Source organism: Pseudorasbora parva, chromosome 4 (genome assembly GCF_024679245.1).
Source record: "Pseudorasbora parva isolate DD20220531a chromosome 4, ASM2467924v1, whole genome shotgun sequence".
In the NCBI taxonomy this organism is placed as follows: domain Eukaryota; kingdom Metazoa; phylum Chordata; class Actinopteri; order Cypriniformes; family Gobionidae; genus Pseudorasbora; species Pseudorasbora parva.
The window spans coordinates 3,647,482-3,669,500 of NC_090175.1; the positions used below are offsets into that span (position 1 = coordinate 3,647,482).

A 22,019-nucleotide genomic window follows, 5' to 3' on the forward strand; every position below is an offset into this window, starting at 1 on the left:
CATACATTGTATTGCTTTATAACCAGTGTTTTTTTTTTTTTTTTTTTTTTTTTTTTTTTTTTTTTTTTTTTTTTTTTCTTCAACTCTATAAACACTTTTTGATACAATTTGCTAATTTACTCCATTTTATTTAAAACTAAAATGGTTGGTTTAGTTTTTTTATTAAACTATTTTATAAACATTCAACTTTTGTGGGGTAGATTTTCGTTTATATTATTTTAAAAAACATATAAGACTTAACAGAGAAGGCTTGTGTGAGATACACTTCACAGTACAGCATGATAATATGGTATGAGGAGGAGGAGGAGGGTCCTGATAGCCCGAACTTCAAAGGATAAAACTTTCCGTCACAAATATATATCATACCCTCTTCAAAGGATAAAAAACAACATATATTATCATTATTAACGACTTCATATATTATTAACGACTTCAAAAACATCATATATTATACCCTCTTCAAAGGATAAAAACTTTATCATACCCACTTCAAAGGATAAAACATCTGTCAAAAACATTATATATTACACCGGTAATCCCCACCAACCCCGGAAGGTCAAAGGGGCATGTCATAAATTATACCCGTAATCCCCATGAACCCCCGGAAGGTCAAAAGGTCACGTCATAAATCATACCGGAAACCCCTCCATGACCGTGACCCCGGAAGTTCAATCGGGCAAAAGGTCAAAAGGTCAAAGTCATAAATCTTTTTGTCATAAGCCGGATCCTATTACTACTAAAGGAGGTGCTGTCGCAAGGACTATGCGTTCGGACAACCAGGTCCAGCCAGGCCAATACGGGGTGACCATGAGGACCTGGTCCCTGTCCTCCCTGATCTTGCACAGGAGCTGTGCAAGAAGGCTCACTGTGGGAAACGCATACTTGCTGGAGGTTCCTCCACGGGATAAGGTCTGACAGCAGGCCCGGGTCACTTGTACCCGGAACGTGCCGCGTTGCCATGCCCAACTCAGGACTCGGCCGCGAAGCCAATGCTGGATTGGTCTCATATGAAGCAAACCGAGCGCCGATCCTGCGGCTGCGGATGCCATATGCCCTCAGGAGCCTCTGAAATAACTTCAGTGGGACCATGTTCCTGTGTTCAATCTGATGAAGGCAGGCCATCAGAGACGTAAGCTCGCTCATAAGCTGCATGGGCATGGCGACCGAGTCGATCTCCATACCGAGAAGAGAGATCCTCTGCACTAGGGAGAGTTTGCTCTTTTCTCAATTGACCCGAAGGCTCAAACGGGCAAGATGGTGGTTCGAGCAGATCCTGTGATCGGAAACCTGATCTCGGGAGTGGCTGATTATCTGGATTTTTTGAAGTGTACTTATGATGAAAATTACAGGCCTCTCTCATCTTTTTAAGTTGGAGAACTTGCACAATTTGGTGGCTGACTAAATACTGTTTTGCCCCACTGCATAGCATCTAAACAGTAATGTTAAAACTTTGCATCTCAGAAAAATGCCAGAACGGATTTACTGGTATTTCTCAAAATGTGCCATTCATACAATATCTCTAACAAGTGTGTTTTGACCTACACTTCAGAAGTCCTGCTTTCATCATGGACTCTCCCCCATGATCCACACTATAAACACAAAAAAATATTAATGTAGGTATACATTGTGATGTCTAGTGGATGCAAACATGGAAATGATTCATGGAGTCATGGGCTGCGTCCAAAACCTGGACAATGCCTCCTTTAGAGGACACATTTGAAGGCAGAAAGGCATCTAGCCACGTGCAAATCTAATGTTTGCTTCATTTCCTGAGAACTAAGATACCTTCATCTGATCATTTTTGAAGGCAGCATACATGTATCCGTCGCTGCCTTTGATATCCCACAATCCTGTGCTTTCCATTCAATGACAATGGAGCTGGGAAAATAAGATGGCATCTGAAATTTGCGTTTGCTGGTCAGATTGTGTGTAAATGTATGTTTTTTTTAACCAATATTTTACACTTCTGTTGCCATTTCTAGCGATAAATCACTAATGCATTAATTAAATATGTGTTTAGTACTCACCAAAGCTCGCTCTATTTTGCTGTAGATCATTAAACTGTTACACTGCCTTAGAAGTCTGTCCGAAATTTGTTTCGTGAGGTGCCCAAATGCACAAAACACTGCCTTACAAGCAATTGCCTAAAAAGGCAGCAAGACAAGGAGTCAGCTGCCTAGGTTTTTGGATGCAGCCATGGTTTCACTTGATTTGCTGTCTACGTTTTTCATTCTTCCCTTTTACGGATTACAACCCCACATATCTTTAGGCTAAGAGTGCCCTCCTCAGGTAAGGAATAATAAAACAATTATTATACATCACATCTCCCCTTTTAAGAAATAAATTCCCTTACAGATTAGAGCAGTATATGGATCTTTTTGGCTCTCCTGTGCTTTCTATAATAGGTTCTTGTTATAATTAATAATTATTGTGTTATAATAGGTTCTATAAGTAGGTTGATCAGTGTGTCTGTTCTCAAGCTTTGTGGAACTACTATTCTCCAGTTCTTAAAGAGTAACTCTTAAAGTTTCAGCTTTAGCTGTCAGCTGTCTTAGTCAGTGTTGTTCATTCTTGTTGTTCCATGTCTTCACCTCACACCACAATATCATACACTTTGTTAACGACTCCATCCAAGCCTTCAAGTCTTTGTACAATGCATTTCTGAATCACTTTTTCCACGTTTCCCTGGTTTCACTACCATAACCATACTGTTAACCCAATAAGTGGGTTCGGTTTGCTTCACAAATACTCCCAGATCTTCCATTCGTGTCAGTTCCATTTTTACCTTGTCTTTCACTGCTATGGGCACTTTCCGTGGTGTGTGAATGACTGGAGCAACATCTGGTTTGAGCTGAATATGGTGCAGTACTGGTACACATACCACAACTGGTATACACTTATAAGTTCAGTTTGGTCTTTGTTCTCCACGTTGTACACTCTCTTAATAAGTCCAAGTTTTGAGCATGCTTCTCTCCTCAGAATTACTGGAGAATCGTCATCTACAACTTGGAATTCTAGATCAAACTCAGTGTCTTTACAACCATATTTAAGCCTTACTTTTCCTTTTGTCTCCATCGTGTGGCCAGAATATGTAACTAACGAGCAGTTTTAGTTCTTCAGAAGTGCCTTCTTGTAGAGGCGTTCTCAAAGTCTTTGAAAGTCAATACGTTGCACTGCTCCAGTGTCTAACTTAAAGTATTCAGTTGTTTATACTGAATTCCTGAGTCCATTTCCTGTTTTCACTTTGCTTTGTAGAAACTGTATTCATTTATATAGGCCTTTTGCTTGCTGTTTGCTCACTTTGTTCAATTTTGATGGTACCTATAAACAATTCAGCATCTTCTTCTTGTTCCATCTCATGGACTTTTTTCTCCAGTCTTTTAGGTCTGCCTTTTTGTTTTGGTGTTTTGCACATGCAGCTAAAATGCTTCTTCCGCCAGCACTCATTTTCAAATTTTGCCATATGCTGGACACTTCCTTGCCTCATGTACATAACCACATCTTATGCAATCTTCCTTCTCTTTCCCTGTGTGCTTGAAATTTGCCTGTCTTACATTTGACTTAGTCTTCAGGATTTTATTCACAGCTACTTCTGCTTTTTCATGCAGCACTTCCATATGGCTTTACATTATCTCTTTAGCACGACAAATACAGCCTTCACTAGGTTCAAATTCATTTCCCTGAGAAGCCTAGCTCTCCTGCTGTCATTATTAACACCAAAGACAATGCGATCTTAATCAAGTCATCATTTAATCCTTTAAATTCAGTCTTTAGCCTTATTTTTCAAGTCGGTCATATATTCATCAATGTTTGCGTTCGGTCCCTGTGCTCTCATGAAAAACATGCGCCTCAGATATGTAATATTTTTTCTCGGCTTGCAGTACTCTTTAAACTTCTCTTTGAGCACTTCAAAATCATCCTCATCATCCTCAAAATCCAGGGTATTAAATACCTTTAAGGCATCATCGCCAACCACATGATGAAATGTCGCACATTTCACCTTGACACTTTTTTGCAATGCCAGTTGCAGTCATATACAGGTCAAACTTTTAAATCCATGTTCGCCAGTTTTCCGCTAGATTTCCTTCGAAATCCAAACTGTTCGGAGGTTTCAATTGCTCCATAGTTTTTTTCTGACACAATGTAATGTCTAGTGGATGCAAACATGGAAATGATTCACGGAATCATGGTTTCATGCGACTTGCAGTTTACTGTACGTTTTTTATTCTTCCCTTTTACATGTTACAACCCCACACATCTTTAGGCTGAGAGCACCCTCCTCAGGTAAGGAATAGTAATACAATTACCATACATCACATACATCATGTACAAACAGATGAATGTATCAGACTTCCAAACATACTTGAGTATCTGCAGTGAGGAGGTTGGATCACTGAGTTTTTCTGAGAGCAGCTTGATTCCTGATTGTCCTGTGTGATTGTAGCTTAGATCCAGCTCTCTCAGGTGTGAGGGGTTTGAACTTAGAGCTGAAGACAAATAACCACAGCCTTCCTCTGTCACCATACAGCCAGACAACCTACAGACACAGTGAAGATGGCACGTGAAGATAAGTTTAGTCTCTGCTCGAGCTAATTAAAAAAAGTAAAGATCTGAGTAAAGTAAAACAGACAGAAACATAAATTAGAATGAAAAGAAAGCACAACCAGCTTGATTTCAAATAATTAACTGGGCAGGAAGAGATGATAAGACTTGAAGTAAAACTGATGAAAGGATGAAATTTAGATGACTGAATTTTGATAACCTTAAACTGCTAATATTATACATGAGGTGGAAGTAAATAAAAGACATTATTGAAGTTATTTCCAATTATTGCTTAATTTTAAGGAATTCATTCAACATTTTCAGTATATTTTTAGGGGTTCAAGCCGTAAGGCTAGAAACCCTATTTTCCCATGATGCATCATTCTCCATCTAAAAGTTAGTTACAGGTTAGTACACAAACTACCAACGTAACCGAGGCACACGCTGATCGGCCTGACGGGGGGGCTACAGCGAGCAAAAATACCAAATGGCTCATAACTCCTAAACCATTGGGCGTAGCCTCAAGTGTCTTATATCGCTGGAATCCTTGTCTCAAGTCGGACAAAATGCACACCTCGGATTGGCTCGCCCCTTCAGGCGCCAATTTTGAGATATGTTTTTTTTTCCAGCACGCCAAAAAAAAAAACGTGCTGCTTACGTCCTGCTAATGCGTGCAGTGTGAAACCGGCCTTAGTTTGTTTCTGGCTCTGGAGCATAGACCGTGAAGAAATACTGGAGGCTCAAATGTATGGCATTTGAGTGAGGCGGAGGTAGTTTCGGCGCAGCCAGCGGACTGAGAGCAGCGTTCCCAGCGTTTGAGAGCAGAGAATACTGGTCATTTTTTCAAGATTTTGATCTCTTATTTTATTTACTTGCCGACTTTTATTGTCATTCAAATTTGGATGGGTGGTTAATAACATATTTTTCTGTGGTGTGACAAACTCAGATCACATACTTAATTTTGACTTTACAGGGTCTTTAAATGCTTGAACCGTGTTAAATGCTACTTGCAGCTTTATTTCTATTTTTTGTTCGATATAGTGGCAAAATTAACAAGAAATAAAGCTTCAGCTTCAGACATTTTCTAACTGCACAGCAATAATGACTTTATGAACTTCTTTACTTACAAGATTGATTTTATCAGACAGAAAATCATAACCATGCAACTGACTACAACAGTATCACATCAGACAGAGCATTTTAGTGTCCCTGATAAGATTCCATTCATTCACTGCTATAGGAGAAATAATCATCTAAATTTGTTTTTGATACTTTCAACCACAACATTCCTTTGAATACACTTTATTGACAAAAGTTGAGATGTCTACCTTTACATGCACATGAACTTCAATGACATCCCATTCTTAATCCGTAGGGTTTGATATGGAGTTGGCTGGCCCACCCTTTGCAGCTATAACAGCTTCAACGCTTATGGGAAGGCTTTCCACAATATTTAGTAGTGTGTTTATGGGAATTTTGTACCATTCTTCTAGAAAGATTTGTGAGGTCAGGAAAAGATGTTGGACAGGAAGACCTGGCTCGCAGTCTCTGCTCTAAATCATCCCAAAGCTGTTCTATCGGGATGAGGTCACGACTCTGTGCAGGCCAGTCAAGTTCCTCCACACCAAACTCGGTCTTCCATGTCTTTATGGACCAACGCTTTGTGTACTGGTGCGCAGTCATGTTGGCACAGGACGGGGCAATCCCCAAACTGTTCCCACAAAGTTGTGAGCATGAAATTGTCCAAAATGTCTTGGTATGCTGAAGTATTAAGAGTAGAACTAGGGGACCAAGCCCAACCCCAGAAAAAAAACAACCCCACACCATAGTTCCCCCTCCACCAAACTGTACATGTGGTACAATGCAGTCAGGCAAGTCCCGTTCTTCTGGCAACCGCCAAACCCAGAATCGTCCACTGAATTGCCAGACAGAGAAGCGTGATTGGTCACTCCAGAGAACACATCTCCACTGTTCTAGAGTCTTTAGGTGGCGTACTTTACTCCACTGCATCCCACGCTTTACATTGCGCTTGGTGATGTAAGGCTTGGATGAAACCCATTCTATGAAGCTCTCTACGCTCTGTTCAGGAGCTCATCTGCAGACAGTGTTTCCCCCACATAGACTAATTTGCGGACCGCCACAGAATCAACACCGGCCGCCACATATTGCTTCGTTATTCATTTATTTTTACGCTATTTAAAAGATGCATGCATATTCGTTCAGCTGATTTTCCTAGCTCTCCCTCCGCCTTTGTGCCTCACTCACTCACTCACTCACTCACTCACTCACTGCGTTTCAATCGACCGTAAGTCTTAAACAAGTTTTGTTGCATTTTGGCACATTTAGTGTGGCATAACAATTAAATCCAGAGCCATTGAATAACAGAGTTGCGACACGCGTACATCTCGCAGCAGCGCGCGTGGTCATGGCGCTCTCAATAGTTCTACACAAACCAGCGCTGTGTCAATCAATACATTTGAATAGACCAGTGTTTCCAAACCGGGATGCCGTGAGCAGGGGTGTCGTGTAAAAGGTGCCATGATGCACCTTTTATCCGCGTTTATCTCACATCTGATGCCGCATCTTTAATATGGGTTGCTACTTGAAAATAATGCTTTATGTATGTTTCTTTCGATGGATACGCATGCTGGCTCCTCAGTGATACACCACAACAGTGCTAATAAAAGAAAAACGTGGGCAAAACGGTCTCTCTTTGTAAACTTTGTTCAATGCATGCGAGTGCTGCCGTTTGTCTGAATATGAGCAGTAATTTTCACCGTCATCACGCGGGTATATTCGCCAGAAGATGCGAATGAGAACTTGCGCGCCCTGAGAGAAGATCTGTCTCTGTTCACTAGTCCCAAATCGCGCAAATATTGAGTTCAAATCCTGTGCTTGAACGGACAAACTCACACAAAAAGTATGTCAAAATCTCCATCTTGATGAGTATCCAATCAGGCATAGTCTGTAGCCTAGTTTGTATATGCCTTAAGTGAACTTTATACAGAAAAGACGACGACTATCCTTGCTTTAGGTCGTAAAGGGACAGTAGCCTTTACTGATGTCTGTTTAATGTCAAACAAAAGATAAAGACATCACTCACTGCTCTTGATTGAATAGCTTTTGGAAGTTTAATAAGGATTAATTTTTAAACTTTAAACAGTTAAATATGCAGTTATTTTACATTTGATTACTTTATTCCATTTCTCTACCTAAAAACTAATGTTAGACCCACCTGAAAAACCTGAAAAGCATTGTTTATTTTATTCTTGTCTTTGCTCATTAGTATTTATTTGTGCTTCTGCTTGTATTTAAGTTATTTGTTCTTATTTTTTTATATTCATAGGACATAGGGCAGTAGCCCTTTTTTCCCCTGAACATAGCAAATACCGAACTGTACTGAAACCGTGAACCTAAAACTGTGATACAAACCGACCCGCAATCTGTACAGTTACACCCCTAGCGTAATGTATGCAAAGGGGTGCCACAAAATTTAGAAAATTTTCAAAGGGTGCCATAACTGAAAAAAGGTTGGGAAACACTGGAATAGACAACAGCTTCACTATACAGGTATTTGCAGCAATGTTTGGTAAACAGTACAGCATAGTGTGCATTGATTATTACATCAACCACATTTACAGCGTCATTTTAAAATGGAGAGTGATGGAGATGCAACATTGTAATGTTATGCTCTTCTTGTATCTCGCACTGAGATATTCCTTACTATCATAGTCAAATTTGACCGTACACAATTTTTCTATTAAATAAATGTTATTTAAATAAACTATATTTTAGTTTAGTAATATTTATTGAATATTTTGAGGAGATCTTTTGGTACTAAATACTATTTGTGCAATAATTATGGTCCATTAATGATCACTTAAAAAAATTCTTCAAATATTTATATTATTTATATTACAATTAGTGTAGTAATTAAGGTTAAAATAGAGAAATCCAATGCAAAGAGGCCAATTAGAGTAATTTTGTGGCTGGAAAAATTTATAATTTTCATTTGTAAAGGCATTACCAACAAAGTGCCTGTATGGCACTTTTATAAATAATAGTCAAGTTGCTTAAAAGTATTGCTGATCATAACTGCGTACTTATTTGTAGGTTTTACATTTGAATAAATTTTAGACATGGTCAAATACTAGATTTCTTTAAATGTGAAATTTTAAAACGTTAATACCCCCCACCCCCCAATTGGGATTGTCAATTGGTTTAATAGTTTTCTTACACACCTCAGTATCTCCAGCTGACAGTTGGTACTCTTCAGTCCATCCGAGAGCAGTTTCACTCCTGAATCATGTAGGTCATTGTTACTCAGATCCAGCTCTTTCAAGACAGAGTTTGAGGATTGTACAGCTGATGACAAAATCTCATAATGTTGAGCTGAGAGATTAAGGCCAGCAATTCTAAAAGAGAGCAGAACACAGTTTTATGAAGTTTTGAGATTGTCAAAGCAAAATAGCTAGTAAAGGCTAACCTATTCTCATATATTGTTTTTAAAGTTAAGGTTAGAAGCTCACTCCAATCATTAGAAAATATTTTTGATCTTGATGAATTGTAGGACCACAGTTTATATATATATATACACACATAGATTTACTCACAGAGCTTTTGTGCAGTTGATCACAGCTGGTATCAGTCTTCTTCTCCCCTCATCTGATGTGTTGTATTTCATTGGATCAAGCTCATTCAGTGGCTCCTCTGACATCTGAAGCATGTAGGCGATTGTTGAGCAGTGCGCAGGAGAGAGTTTCTTTTCTGAGTGTTTGTCTGATTTCACAAACTCCTGAATCTCTTTGGACAGAGTCTGATCTTTTACTTCCAGCAGACAGAGGAACAAATTGATGGATCTTTCAGTGGAGAGTTCATGTCCATCTTTGATCTTCTCTTTAATGTACTGTGTGGTTTCTCTGATGCTCTCTGAGCTGTTCTCTGTGTGTGTCAGTAGATCCTGTAAGAGTCTCTGATTGGACTCCAGTGAGATACCCAGCAGGAACCGCAAGAACAGATCCAGGTGACCATTCTCACTATCAAGGGCTTTATCTACTGCTTGCCTATGCAGACAATGAACTACATCCAAAAACTTTAATGTGTCAACATTTTTCATTACATAATGGTAAAACAAATAGAAAGCAGCAAGAAACTCCTGGACGCTCAGATGAATGAAGCTGTAGACTTTCCTCTGATGAATCACAGATTCCCCCTTAAAGATCTCAGTGCAGATCCCAGAATACACTGCAGCGTCAGTGGCGTCTATGCCGCTCTCTCTCAGGTCCTCCTCATAGAACATCACATTGCCCTTCATCAGCTGATTGAAAGCCACTTCAGCAAGTTTCACAATCACTTCTCTGTTGGACTGCAGGAGTTTCTCTGGATCTCTTTCTTCATACTTCTGATTCCTCGTGTTGATCTGAATCAGCAGGAAGTGGATGTACATTTCAGTCAGAGTTTGAGGGATTTCTGCACTCAGATCTTCTTCCAGGAGCTTTTGAAGCACAGTGGATGAGATCCAGCAGAAGACAGGTATGTGGCACATGATGTGGAGGCTTCTTGCTCTTCTGATGTGTGAGATGATTCTGCTGGCTTGATGATCATCACCGATTCTCTTACTGAAATATTCCTCCTTCTGAGGCTCATTGAATCCCTGAATCTCTGTCAGACGGTTGATGTATTTGGAGGGGATCTGATTGGCTGCTGCTGGTCTGGAGGTTATCCAGATGAGAGCAGAGGGAAGCAGTTCTCCTTTCATGAGGTTTGACATCAACACACCCACTGATGAAGTCTCAGTCACATCAGAAACTTTCTGAGCATCTGAAAACATCAGTGTGATTCTGCTTTCATCCAGACCATCAAAGATGAACACAACTTTACACTCCTCATACATCTTTGAGTCCAGATCTTGAAGTTCAGGATGAAAGTCCAGCAGAAGTCTGTGAAGACTGTACTGATGATCTCGGATCAAGTTCAGCTCTCGAAATGGAAGTACAAACATGAAATCTACATCCTGATTGGCTTTTCCCTCGGCCCAGTCCAGAATGAACTTCTGCACAGAGACGGTTTTTCCGATTCCAGCGATGCCTTTAGTAAGAACAGTCTTGATCTGCTTTTTCTCCTTATGTCCTGGTTTAGCTGAGGCTTTAAAGATGTCATTGCATGAGATTGGAGTGTCTTGTGAGTGTTGTGTTCTGGCTGTTTTCTCCATCTGTAAAACCTCATGTTCTTCATTCACTCCTTCTCTCTCTCCCTCTATGATGTAGAGTTGTGTGTAGATCCTGTTAAGGAGGGTTTCATTCTCCTGGAGTTTGATTCCCTCAAATAATCTCTCATACTTGATCTTCATTTTAGTTTTGTGCTGGTCTTTGATTTCCTGCAGGTCTCGAGTCTCATGTGGGTGTGTATGCAGGACTGATTCAGTTTTTTTCTGTCTGCTATGAGTCTGATAGTGGGATGTAGATGCACTGAACATCTCATGTCCCTCCTTTCTGCTGAAATTTAAAAAGAAAAAAGTAGCAAAAAGAAAATTAATACTGATACAATGACAGCTGATGACCATCAGGGGCCGTATTCACAAAAAATCTTAAAGGGATAGTTCACTTTAAAATGAAAATTCTGTCATCTTTAGCTCTGCCCACACGACACGCCTCCAGGTGCTCGGTTTTTTCGGAAAGACTCGGTACAGCCTATATTTCTTTTATAAATATAATAAAATTAAAGACTTTTCGGAGATATGAAGGATGCAATACTACTCTAAAGGTACTCAAGATTGACATGAGATTGACTGAAACTGAGTGTTTCACCCCCCCTTTAAGAATATAAATGGAGTTTTTACACTGGCAGTTTAATTCAGAACAGGGCACAATTCGTATGAAAAATTGGCAATGTGTACCAGTGAGCGCACCAGAACCACACCATACCTGGAGGAGGTCCATATTCCACGAGTAGGAATATAGTGCGGCCCCTTTAAGAGATGCGCATTCCCTATTGAACTGCCGGTATTTTGCGTGTGCGCGCCGAACTGGGCCACGATTCACGTGGACAGTGTGAAGAACACGGACTCGGGAGCGCACTTGTTCAGGTAAGTAACCTGTGCATTCGTTTTAGCTGATTGTAATGTATTTAGTTCAATAAAACACATGTAGTGTTAGCAGTGATGGTGTTAATGATTTACCTCAGACATGAGCGAGAATGAGCTGCAGTGCATCGCGCTCAGACTGCAGAGAATGTGCTCAGTGAAAAAACGCACTTTTCTTTCTGGAGTCTAATAAAAGTTAAAGGGGGGGTGAAATGCTGTTTCATGCATACTGATCTTTTTACACTGTTAAAGACTTGGAATCCCATACTAAACATAGACAAAGTTTCAAAAGTTAAGGTGGACATTTGATGGGAGTATTTCTTTGTCAAAAATACTACTTCCGGTTAGTCATAAGTTTCGGCAAGTTTTTTTCGATCATGGGTCCACTTAACGTTAATAGGTCGGAATTTCCTTGTATGGGCCATATGGACAATTCTACCGGAAGAGCGTGAGAGAGAGAGGGAGAGTGCGAAAGCAACAGGCTACGGCCATCAAAGCGCTGGCTCGTAGGCTGCACTGCACAGGTGATGTGACTTCAAGAAATTAACAATGTCACCAAAAAAGTGCGTTTTTGGTTGTCAGACCAAGACAGTCCTGTACAGATTGCCAAAAAAACCCCGCGTTAAGGCAACAGTGGATGTAATTTGCTTTTCCGGATCAGCAACTGAGTTGCGCAAAGGTTTGTCTGTTCACTGCATTTCGGTGCCGACTGTTTCATAAACAAGGCCCAGCTCGACGCCGGATTTTCCGATCGCCTAATGCTGAAGGATGGAGCAGTCCCAATGATAAAGGTCCCAACGTTAGAACCGCAGGCGGTGAGTAAGACTGCTTCAAATGTCTGTGTTTTTGCCTATGCTCATCAAGTAGCCCAAACATGATCACGTATAGTTAATTGATCAATGGAGCATGCGATGTGTAGTGCGTGTTCATTTGTTTAGCTGGCCACTATATGTGTAACTTTATGTTTGTGTATTGTAAAAGCACTTCAAACAACAATACACAAAGAGTGGGGAAATATGTTGAACTAAATAAGCGCGCTTCTTCATTCAAATGTGCTACTATTCCGTGTCTTTCTATGTAAACACTAACGTTAACTTAGCCTGCCGTGCAAAACCAGTCCGCTTACTACAATTGTCTACACAAACCACGCGTAAACACACACACACACGTGCACAACTGCACTTCCCACATGTACACCTTCAAAGACAAAAAATACGACGATATAATTCAAGTATAAATATGTAAATAACACAAGCCGCTAAGCATATTATATAGTTAGTGTATAACTTGTACCACATAGAGACGTCCTGCTCTAGTCGTTTTTGCTGCTGCTCCTGTTCAACTGCAGCCTCTGGGTCTGATTCCGGATCATAGATGTATGGCTGTATCTGATTAAAGCCATTTTTTTTATTTTGAATAAAGTTTTTTCCCGCTGTTAGGGATGACACAGCTTTACGACGCACTCAACACAATAACAGCGGCGCACACACGTCATTATTTAGCTCCGCCCACACGACACGCCCCCACCCGCTCTGCTTTTTTCGGAAAGACTCGGAACAGCGCATCTTTCTTATATAATTATAAAAAAAATAAAGACTTTTCGGAGATATGCAGGATGCAATGCTACTCTATAGGTACTCAAGATTGACATGACACTGATTGAAACTGAGTGTTTCACCCCCCCCTTTAAACAGAAAATATGGTATCTTATGTAGGTAATAACTTTTGGTTTAGAATATTAATGTCAACCCTTTTCTTTCCCTATTAATGTTTGCTGCTGCATACTTTTCGTCTGACTGCTCTCACTTTCTCCAACGGCTATGTCACGGATCAAACAGAAAATGCGCGCTGTGTTAACGCGCGTTAATAAATTTAGTGCCGTTAAAATGAATTTACGTTAACGCGTTATTAACACACACGCACACACACACACGCGTGCGTGCGCCCTTCAAATGTCACTTCAAGAGAGAGTGAACAGCACAGATCAAGAAAGGAATATTATGAGATTCATCGGCCTGCAGACAGGCTTGTGTCTTGGTAGCCTGTCTGGAAAACGCTTAGGCTTTGCGAGGCTTTTTGGACGTTGGGCTTTGCTAGTCCTGGCCCATAGATGTCTGAGCCAGCGTGGTAAAGGTATGCTCTGTTAGACACGTAAACACAGTCAAAACTATCTATAACAATGCAATACTATTACATATAAAAAACAAGTGTGTTGCACAATTCCTGTCGGATCCAATATAGAAGAAAGTCCATTGTGTTTTAATCTCAAATGTCTGCAAATCCAGCATCGACCTGAGATTTGTTTACAAACGATTCCACAGTGAAATGAAGCGAACACACAAACGTTCTTCCCCACATGAGCTGGAACTTCATTAAAAATAAAGTTCAACCATTCATTCCTAATATTAGGATACGAAGGAAGCTTATGCAGCGACTGTGTTCTTCCACAACCAGGAATAGCGCAGTGTCTTGCTATATTCTTCACAGTTTCATGAGTCGGTGGGCGGGGCTACTGGATTAGACATGCCCTAGAGTGGGTGCCTCTCAATATCCCTCCTCGTTTCCTCGCTCCTCCGTCCTCCTTCCTATGACCCGGAAACTGATGGAGCTCAGCCATCTTGTAGCAGATCTCAATTCTCTAATCGCACCGCGAGGAGGCGAGGATCGTGGAGCGAGGAGCTTCCTGAGGACTCATGAGCGAGGACACACTGGAGTATCCTTTGGGGAAGCGACTTATCGACTAAACGCAGCGTACGCATTAATTCTCTTCATATCGTGCCACAGTTTATTCATCATTATTATTATGTTTACATGTACAAGACACAAATGTATGTCAAATAACAACCCCTGACAGTTGCAGAATTATATCAAAGCACAAGAAAATGAAAGAAACAAATAGAAACTAATACTATACAATGAATAATAAGCAGTTAATAACTGGGAATAATTTGTTGTTAATAATAACTGGTAATATTAAATAAAATATGGAAAAATGTGGTATTTTGTGGAGGTTGAAGCTACAATATTAATAGTTATCGCTAATGTTCAAGAATCCCGACTAAATCCAGCGGTGCAGAGTCATCATTATTCAACGACTCTTTGAAGTGACATTAAAGGGAGCTGAGGATATATCATTTCACGTTATTTAGTTCCTCCGTCCTCACGTCCTTCCCTCGCATGCTGAAGGGGCAGAGCTAAGGAGAGAGGAAAGGAAGCTAGAAAAGGAAACGAGGATGCACAAATAAGAAATGGGAAGCACCCAGTGTGTTTCGTTGTGAGATGACGTAAGGATGAAGCACAAGATCATTTTCTGGGCCTGGTGTCTATAAAAGCTTTTCTTTGACTAACAAAGAAGTTTTCAGCTCTGAAACTTACAGGATATTTTTTATATTACCATGACTTTGTATATATTAAAAGCTCAAGGGAAAGTTGATTTCTCAATTCATTACCACTTTAACTAAGAATTCATTGCCATTCATGAGAACTCTTAGTGGTAAGATAAACAGTTTTGTGAATACGGCCCCAGATATATTTCAGTAATAAATTTGTTTGGCACCACAGTGTATATGTTGCATATTTTGGAGTACATTTGGTGCCATTTCATTTACTTTCTTAAATCATTATTCATCTGAGACACACTATAGTAAAATAGCGAGTACATATTTATACTAACGGAGGGTCAGAGGTCACTGGTCCATCACTGAAAGTAACGGGTGGCTCCATGGATTTGTTACTCTTTAAAGACACACCACTGGGTTCTGGAGACTCTGATCTCGGTCTCTTTCGCCTGCTGATCCTGACAAAATGCAAACAAATAAGCATTTTAGATGATACTCTAAATATGAATATCTTTCATTTTAAACATATATGGAACATACATCACTCATCCTGAGTCTCAGTTCAAAGGCTAAAAAGCCTAAATTAAATCAGTTTATTATATGAGATTGTGTCTCTTCAAAAGACGTGGATTAAATAACCATTCATATGGATTACTTTTATGATGCCAATATGACCATTTTGGATCTTTAAAATGGTGCCATGAACTTAATTTGTGTTACGAAGATGAAAAATGTCCATATTTGGGTGAAGTACAAATTTAAAGGGGACATACTATGCCCCTTTTTATAAGATGTAAAATAAGTCTCTGATGAACTTTTAGCTCAAAATACCCCACAGATTACTTTTTAGAGCATGTTAAATTTGCCAGAAAGAGCTGGTGCTCCCGGCCTGTTCCTTCAAGAAGCTGGCGGAGCATCAATAACTCGTTCATCAACAACAATAACAACAACAAAGGAACATGTCAGAAACTAACACTGCTACAAGCTGCATTGCTTATAAGACGTTGTTGTCGCTACAGCTTAGGGCTGGGACAACGCGTCGATGTCATCGATGACGCCGACGCAAAAAATACGCCGACGCAAAATATGCGCGTCAATTCGTAAGACTCAAAATAAAGATGGCGGCGCCGGAGAGTAGTAGCAACCATAAATATACATAATAAAGTATATTATGTAATTAAGTATATTATTTATTATGTATATCTATGGTAGCAACACGAGTGGCTCTCAGACTTTCAGAAGTGCAAGGCTTGCGGGTTGGCCACAGTCTATGGGGTTGGCGCGCGGTGCGCACGGAGCATCACAGGCATGCGCGTCTGTGTTAAGAGCGCTTGCTCCGTGCGTGCACGCGTTTTGTTGTCACGGCTACATAAACAAATTTCTGCACACAGGAAGACAGATGTTTTGGTAATATTTTATGTATTTTAATCACAAAAACAAACGTTTGCATCACGTGAAAGCATCGGGCACATTGGCTACCTACATAATAATCTGTTTTAAATTTAAAATGTTCACTGTCTAATCGCGCTGATGTGACCGAGGGTATCCATCCTCTAAGTGAACAGTTTCATCCCAGGACTATTCCAGTTTTAAACGGAGTATTGGCGCCCGTAATGCACTCTACATGTCTGTTTTCACTGTCATGCCGCGGATGCGCGTGGCGTTTCTGTTGCGGGTCAGCCACCGGGCTGTGTAGCGTTTTCTCTGCCTTTGGACACTAGAAGCGTGTCTGACGCGGCGCTGCTGCTGCTATTGATGCGGAGGGAAGCCCTATTCCTAATGTTAAACATAAATAGCCTACTGATACAGCAAAGAAAACGTCGGCAGTAGCCACATATCTGGTATTGACGGCAAAATAGGCTACAGAATATTTCTGTAATTATAAAATCGATAATTGTCGTTTTTTATTATTACAATTAGGCCTATATCTGAATTTATGTTAACCTACAGACTTTCAAACATGAAAATGTAATTTAATAATATGTATTCGTGTCAAAATGATATATAAACATCTTTTCCTATTCTATTTTGCCAACACGCGTGAAAAATAGGCGCTCTTCTATTTCTAGCATGCACGCGTTTTCCGCGCGTCACAGGCAGTGTGCAAACTCCAACCTGTTTACATGGGCGCCGAAACAAAAACGGACACGCCACGCAGCCGAAACGCTCACGGCACGCTTCAGTGTCCCTGGATTTGATTAACCAACTTGTTGATATTTAATCGATGGGCATAGCCTGTAGGCTGAGTTGCATACATAGAAAAATCGTATATTGTGTTTCTTTGTTGTTGGTTTATACTTATTTATTTGTGTGTGTGTGTGTGTGTGTGTGTGTACTTTATGTTTTCAAGGTTTTATTGAATGCATTGCTCTTGTATAGTCTTACTTTGGAATTTTAAGAGCATTATATTGCAATGTTAAGGAATTTGTTTTTTCATTCAGATAATTAACTCAACATGTATAAATTCCTATTAGGCAATTAATGGGGGATAATCGATAATCGAATCGTAACCGAATCGGACAGGGAAAATTAATCGTTAGATTAATCGAAAAAATAATCGCTAGATTAATCGTTTAAAAAATAATCGTTTATCCCAGCCCTACTACAGCTGCTTCAGCGCGGAGAAAATGGCGGACAGTGTACAACCGGCTGAGGGCGGAAACTACGCATTTTTCACATGCTTGCAGAAAAAGGCTTGCCGAAACAAAGTTACTGGGTTGTCCGTTCACACATTTTCTGAGTTGGTAGATGCACCGGGAACCCAATTATAGCACTTAAGTTAAACATGCGAAAAGTCAGATTTTCATGACATGTCCCCTTTAAGGCACATTGACAGTAAGAACAATAACTGAATAATGAGAAGAACATTAACAGACTATACATTTTTGTTTATTTGTCACCTGCCATTTTAAATCCAAAAGCTCTAGCAATAAAATATTTGCTCTAGCAAAGAGTACATTTTATTGTTCATCAGCATGACAAAAATCTTTCAGAAAGTGATTCCAATGAAATCTTTCCTCAGTGTTATTATTTGTGGTGTGGACATATTATTGGAACAATTATTTATCATAGTTATCGTTCTTCTTGAGGACAGGCCTTTAATGTGTTTCATTGACATAATTTAGTCAACACTGAGGAACAGTGAAAGTTAAGTTCAGAGAAGTGATTATCTGCCTCTCTGTGAATGTAATATCAGTCTCTCACCAACTGCAGGCTTCAGGAATGAGCTGTGACTCAATGTGGATTAGAAACATCTAACACATTCAAAACGGCTAATGTTATTACCTGGGGTCAGATGTCTCGGGTTCATCACTGGATGAGGAGGGGCGATTGCTCGTGGGTTGATTGTCGCTGGATCCAGCAGATGAAGAACTCATTTTAAAGGCGGTGTTCTGTTTAGAGAGACTGATTTTAGACCAGTGCTATTTGTATAGTGTGCAATGATCCAGTTCAATGTGAATGGCTATGCAAATAAAATGCTTTAGCCCACTGTATACTGCATGACAGAAACATCAAATATACTCCTATAAAGACCTTGCAATCGAATTATATTCTCTAATATAACCACGGTACAATATATATAACATAAAAGATCAAGTTCAGTGCAATACAAATATCTGAATCAATGCACAACTGCACTGAAAACAATGAACCAATTAATTAACATTGGTTGGTTTAATTTACACTCTTTATGTCTTCTTTGATATTTGCCGGAAATACACTGTAAAAAATAATCCTAATTTTACAGAAAATAACACTAAATTTTTTACAGTATTTTCTTGTAACTTTGAATTACATTTAAAACTATGTAAAATTACAAACAATATCTGTAAATAAACAATTTGACTGTTATTTTAGGGATTATATCATTAATTACAAATTACAGTAATTCTCATGTTTTATACAGGGAAATTACTGTATTATTTATACAGGTTTTTTCTGTTTTCTTAAATTACATACAAATGTATGTAAAATAACAAAAACAATCAGTAATAAAATCTTTAGCTCATTATATTAAAGGTTTATGTCCATACTAAAAATGTAACATTATTCTTTGTATTTTTAAAGTAAATCTTAGTTTTAAATTTACAATGTAAAAAAAAAAAAAAAATGGTCAAATGACTGGCAGCCTGCCAAATAAAAACATAAAATTCAAATAAAACATCTTAATTCAAATAAAGTGCAAACATTTTACAGATTTATATTAAAATGTTTAGAGAAAACTGTTATTTTACAGATTTTTCCTTATTTAAATTTAGATATTTTACTTAAATTTTGTCATCATTTGACCATTTCTTTTTTTTTTTTCTTTTTTTTTTTTTACACTGGAGGTGTATTTTTTACAGTTAAGTAACATTCAAGCTACCATTTTGAAAAAGTAGTTAGCTACACTACAAGTTACCATCAAAAAGTAGTTCTACATTGAAACTACTTTTCTTTTATTTGTGCTTTTTTTACAATGTCAAATAACTTTGAATAATTAAAGTTTGTTTTTGTCCTTTAAAATACTATAATAGTTAAAAGACATAGACATAAACATGTGTACCGTGTATTATTCTACTTGTTCAAAAGCATTTCTAAATTCAGTTCATATTTCTAACAAACGCAATTCAAAGCCAAAATAACATTTCATTAGTTTAATTTGAATTAATGCGTGAACACCCCTTTAGATCTCCTTCCATTAAAAATAATGGCTATTGCAGTGCTGGGATATAATTAAACTTACCAACATAAGTTGCACACTTTTTGGAATTACTTTCATGAGAGGGAAAACAACTTTAAGAAGCATAACAGTGGTTAATGGAAACATTCATTGAACGAATTTAAAGCTCCACTGTGTGATATTTTCCCCCATCTAGTGGTGTAAATGTATATGACCATCCAGTGAATAATAGTTTCTGCTCTTCCCAATTTCGATTTCGTTTCAACTCCTACGGTGGCCGATTTAGTCATGTCTTCCAGTTCGACCTCTTTTTTGTTGACTGTTGCTTCAACTCAAGTGATGAGGTTACTTTTGAAAACTATTATAATTTGCAGTTATTTAATTTGCCAAATGATCTATGATCAAATTAATCTATGTAAAATGAATAATAGTTTTACGTTTTCGTTATTTTTAACCATTTCATTGCTAACATCAGCAACATGCAAGCTAATCTTAGTAAAGTAACTTTTATCAGTGATATCGTTATTCTGTATATTGTACGACATCACTAGCGTAAGGCAAACAAATGATAATGCAATTAAAATATTAATCTCGTTATCCGTCATTGAACATGGATTTATGTTATAAGGTAGACAATACTTTTTCATCATTGACGCGAGGAAAACTATCCTAGACGTCGTTCTAGTGTTATGCACAGCACACCGTGATATAATTAGCAAAGCAACAATAAAACTTCCAATATACACAAATAGGCTGAATTAATATTACCTGTCGAGAAGAAAGCAGGCAATGTCGGCGTTCTTTTTAAAATCGTTGCTCCTCATGAGCTCTTTCCATCTTGGAAAGGCCACTCCAGTATTTACTTTTGTCTTGTTGATTTGCCCATTGCGTTGCCGTCTTAATTCTCTTTTCCGCTTCCTTGGCGACTCTGATACATATCCCGCAATGTTACTAGGTCCCCGACCCGGGTCGAATTCGGTAATCAATCCCGGGACGTGGTTGCTTTCACACAGAAGGCGACCCGGCAATGCTCCGGGAATATTGCGGGTCCGACGTGCAGTGTGAAAGGGGCTTAAGAGTGATCCTCCATCATCATATAGCAGCCTCAAGCAATCCTCCTCTTCACATTCGACACAGTGCCATCGAGTGTAAAAACGCGAAAAGCGAAGCTTGAATTTACGGGTATGTCCCTCTTTGGCTAATGTACTTTCAAGATGGAGGAGCAACATGGCGACCGCCATCCGAACCCTCACCCGTATGTATTTTCAATGGTATATGATAAAATTACGAGAATGCATTTTTACTTGAAAGAAGTAAATATACATTAATGAGCACATATCTTTTTGAAAGAACTAAGTGATTTTAGCTAAGAATAAACTAAAAAAGTTACACAGTGGAGCTTTAAGCGTCAAAATGCGCACTGTGCAGTTCAGTTGCAAACTTCTTGACCCCAATAATAATAAATCTGTATATAAATATCATTACTAATATCAGCAAATACATTAAAAAATGCCATATGTCCCCTTAAAGCTGCACAACTGCAGAATAAAAACATTAGGCTAATAAAAAATATATATTACATGCATTAGATATATCTAAAAACAAAATCACACTACCTGTGGCCTCTGGAGAACCCAGAACAGGCTTGCATAGAGTTTAAGGTAAAACTGGAATTAATTTGCAAACATTAGTATTTTACTAATGCAATTAGATCAACTGTTCATTCATTACACCACTTTAACTGTCTTTACACTTTTTATTTAGTATTTTTCTTCTTGTTTCCAGTCCTAAGATCTAAAAATTAGGACAAATTTATCTTTCTTTTATTATTAATCTGTTAATTGTTTAAGTCAAATATATTTAATGTAATTATTCTTTTTATATAGGCCTATAGACTGATGTCCTGTCCTGGCGACCCATTTTTAAGTCTCGGGACCCAGGGTTTGAAAATCACTGTTCTACATGAATACCATATGTTGTTGAAGTGTGAGAAAAACCATGGCAGAATTGAAGGAGTATTGAAAGAGTATCCCTGTTTTAAAATGTTAATTCTCTGCTGTACACACACCGCTCCTGGAACGGAATGACGGACAGCATCCGCCTGCAGTGTCAAAGCTGTCATCCGTTAACATGGGTGCTGAAAAAAAATACACACCGCACACGAACTGCAGACGGAGTGTGTGTGAAACGGGCTTTACCCATGTCCCTGGCCTGGCCTTAACGGACTAACGTCACACTGAAGTAGAGATCGCATGATATCACTGCATAGCATTTAAATCCAACAACAAAGCTACATGCTACCAACACATAGCCTACCTTTGCGATCCACAACAGTGAAAGGGAGATGACTACAGATCCACAGTTATACAGATCTACCACAGCAGATCTAACAGCG

At 39.0% G+C, this 22,019-nt stretch overlaps 1 protein-coding gene across 1 annotated transcript in view; it reads right to left on the bottom strand.

Moving 5' to 3' along the window:
• Positions 1-22,019, bottom strand: part of LOC137073718 (uncharacterized) — a 53,260-nt gene extending 31,241 nt beyond the window's left edge. The window contains exons 1-7 of the mRNA XM_067442422.1: positions 21,941-22,019; positions 18,247-18,353; positions 15,297-15,419; positions 9,156-11,036; positions 8,784-8,957; positions 4,364-4,537; positions 1,543-1,589 (exon numbers count right to left, since the gene is read on the bottom strand). Coding sequence (XP_067298523.1) covers positions 1,543-1,589; positions 4,364-4,537; positions 8,784-8,957; positions 9,156-11,036; positions 15,297-15,419; positions 18,247-18,338 — 2,491 coding nt within the window. The 5' untranslated portion in view covers positions 18,339-18,353; positions 21,941-22,019. The remainder of the gene's footprint in view (positions 1-1,542; positions 1,590-4,363; positions 4,538-8,783; positions 8,958-9,155; positions 11,037-15,296; positions 15,420-18,246; positions 18,354-21,940) is intronic.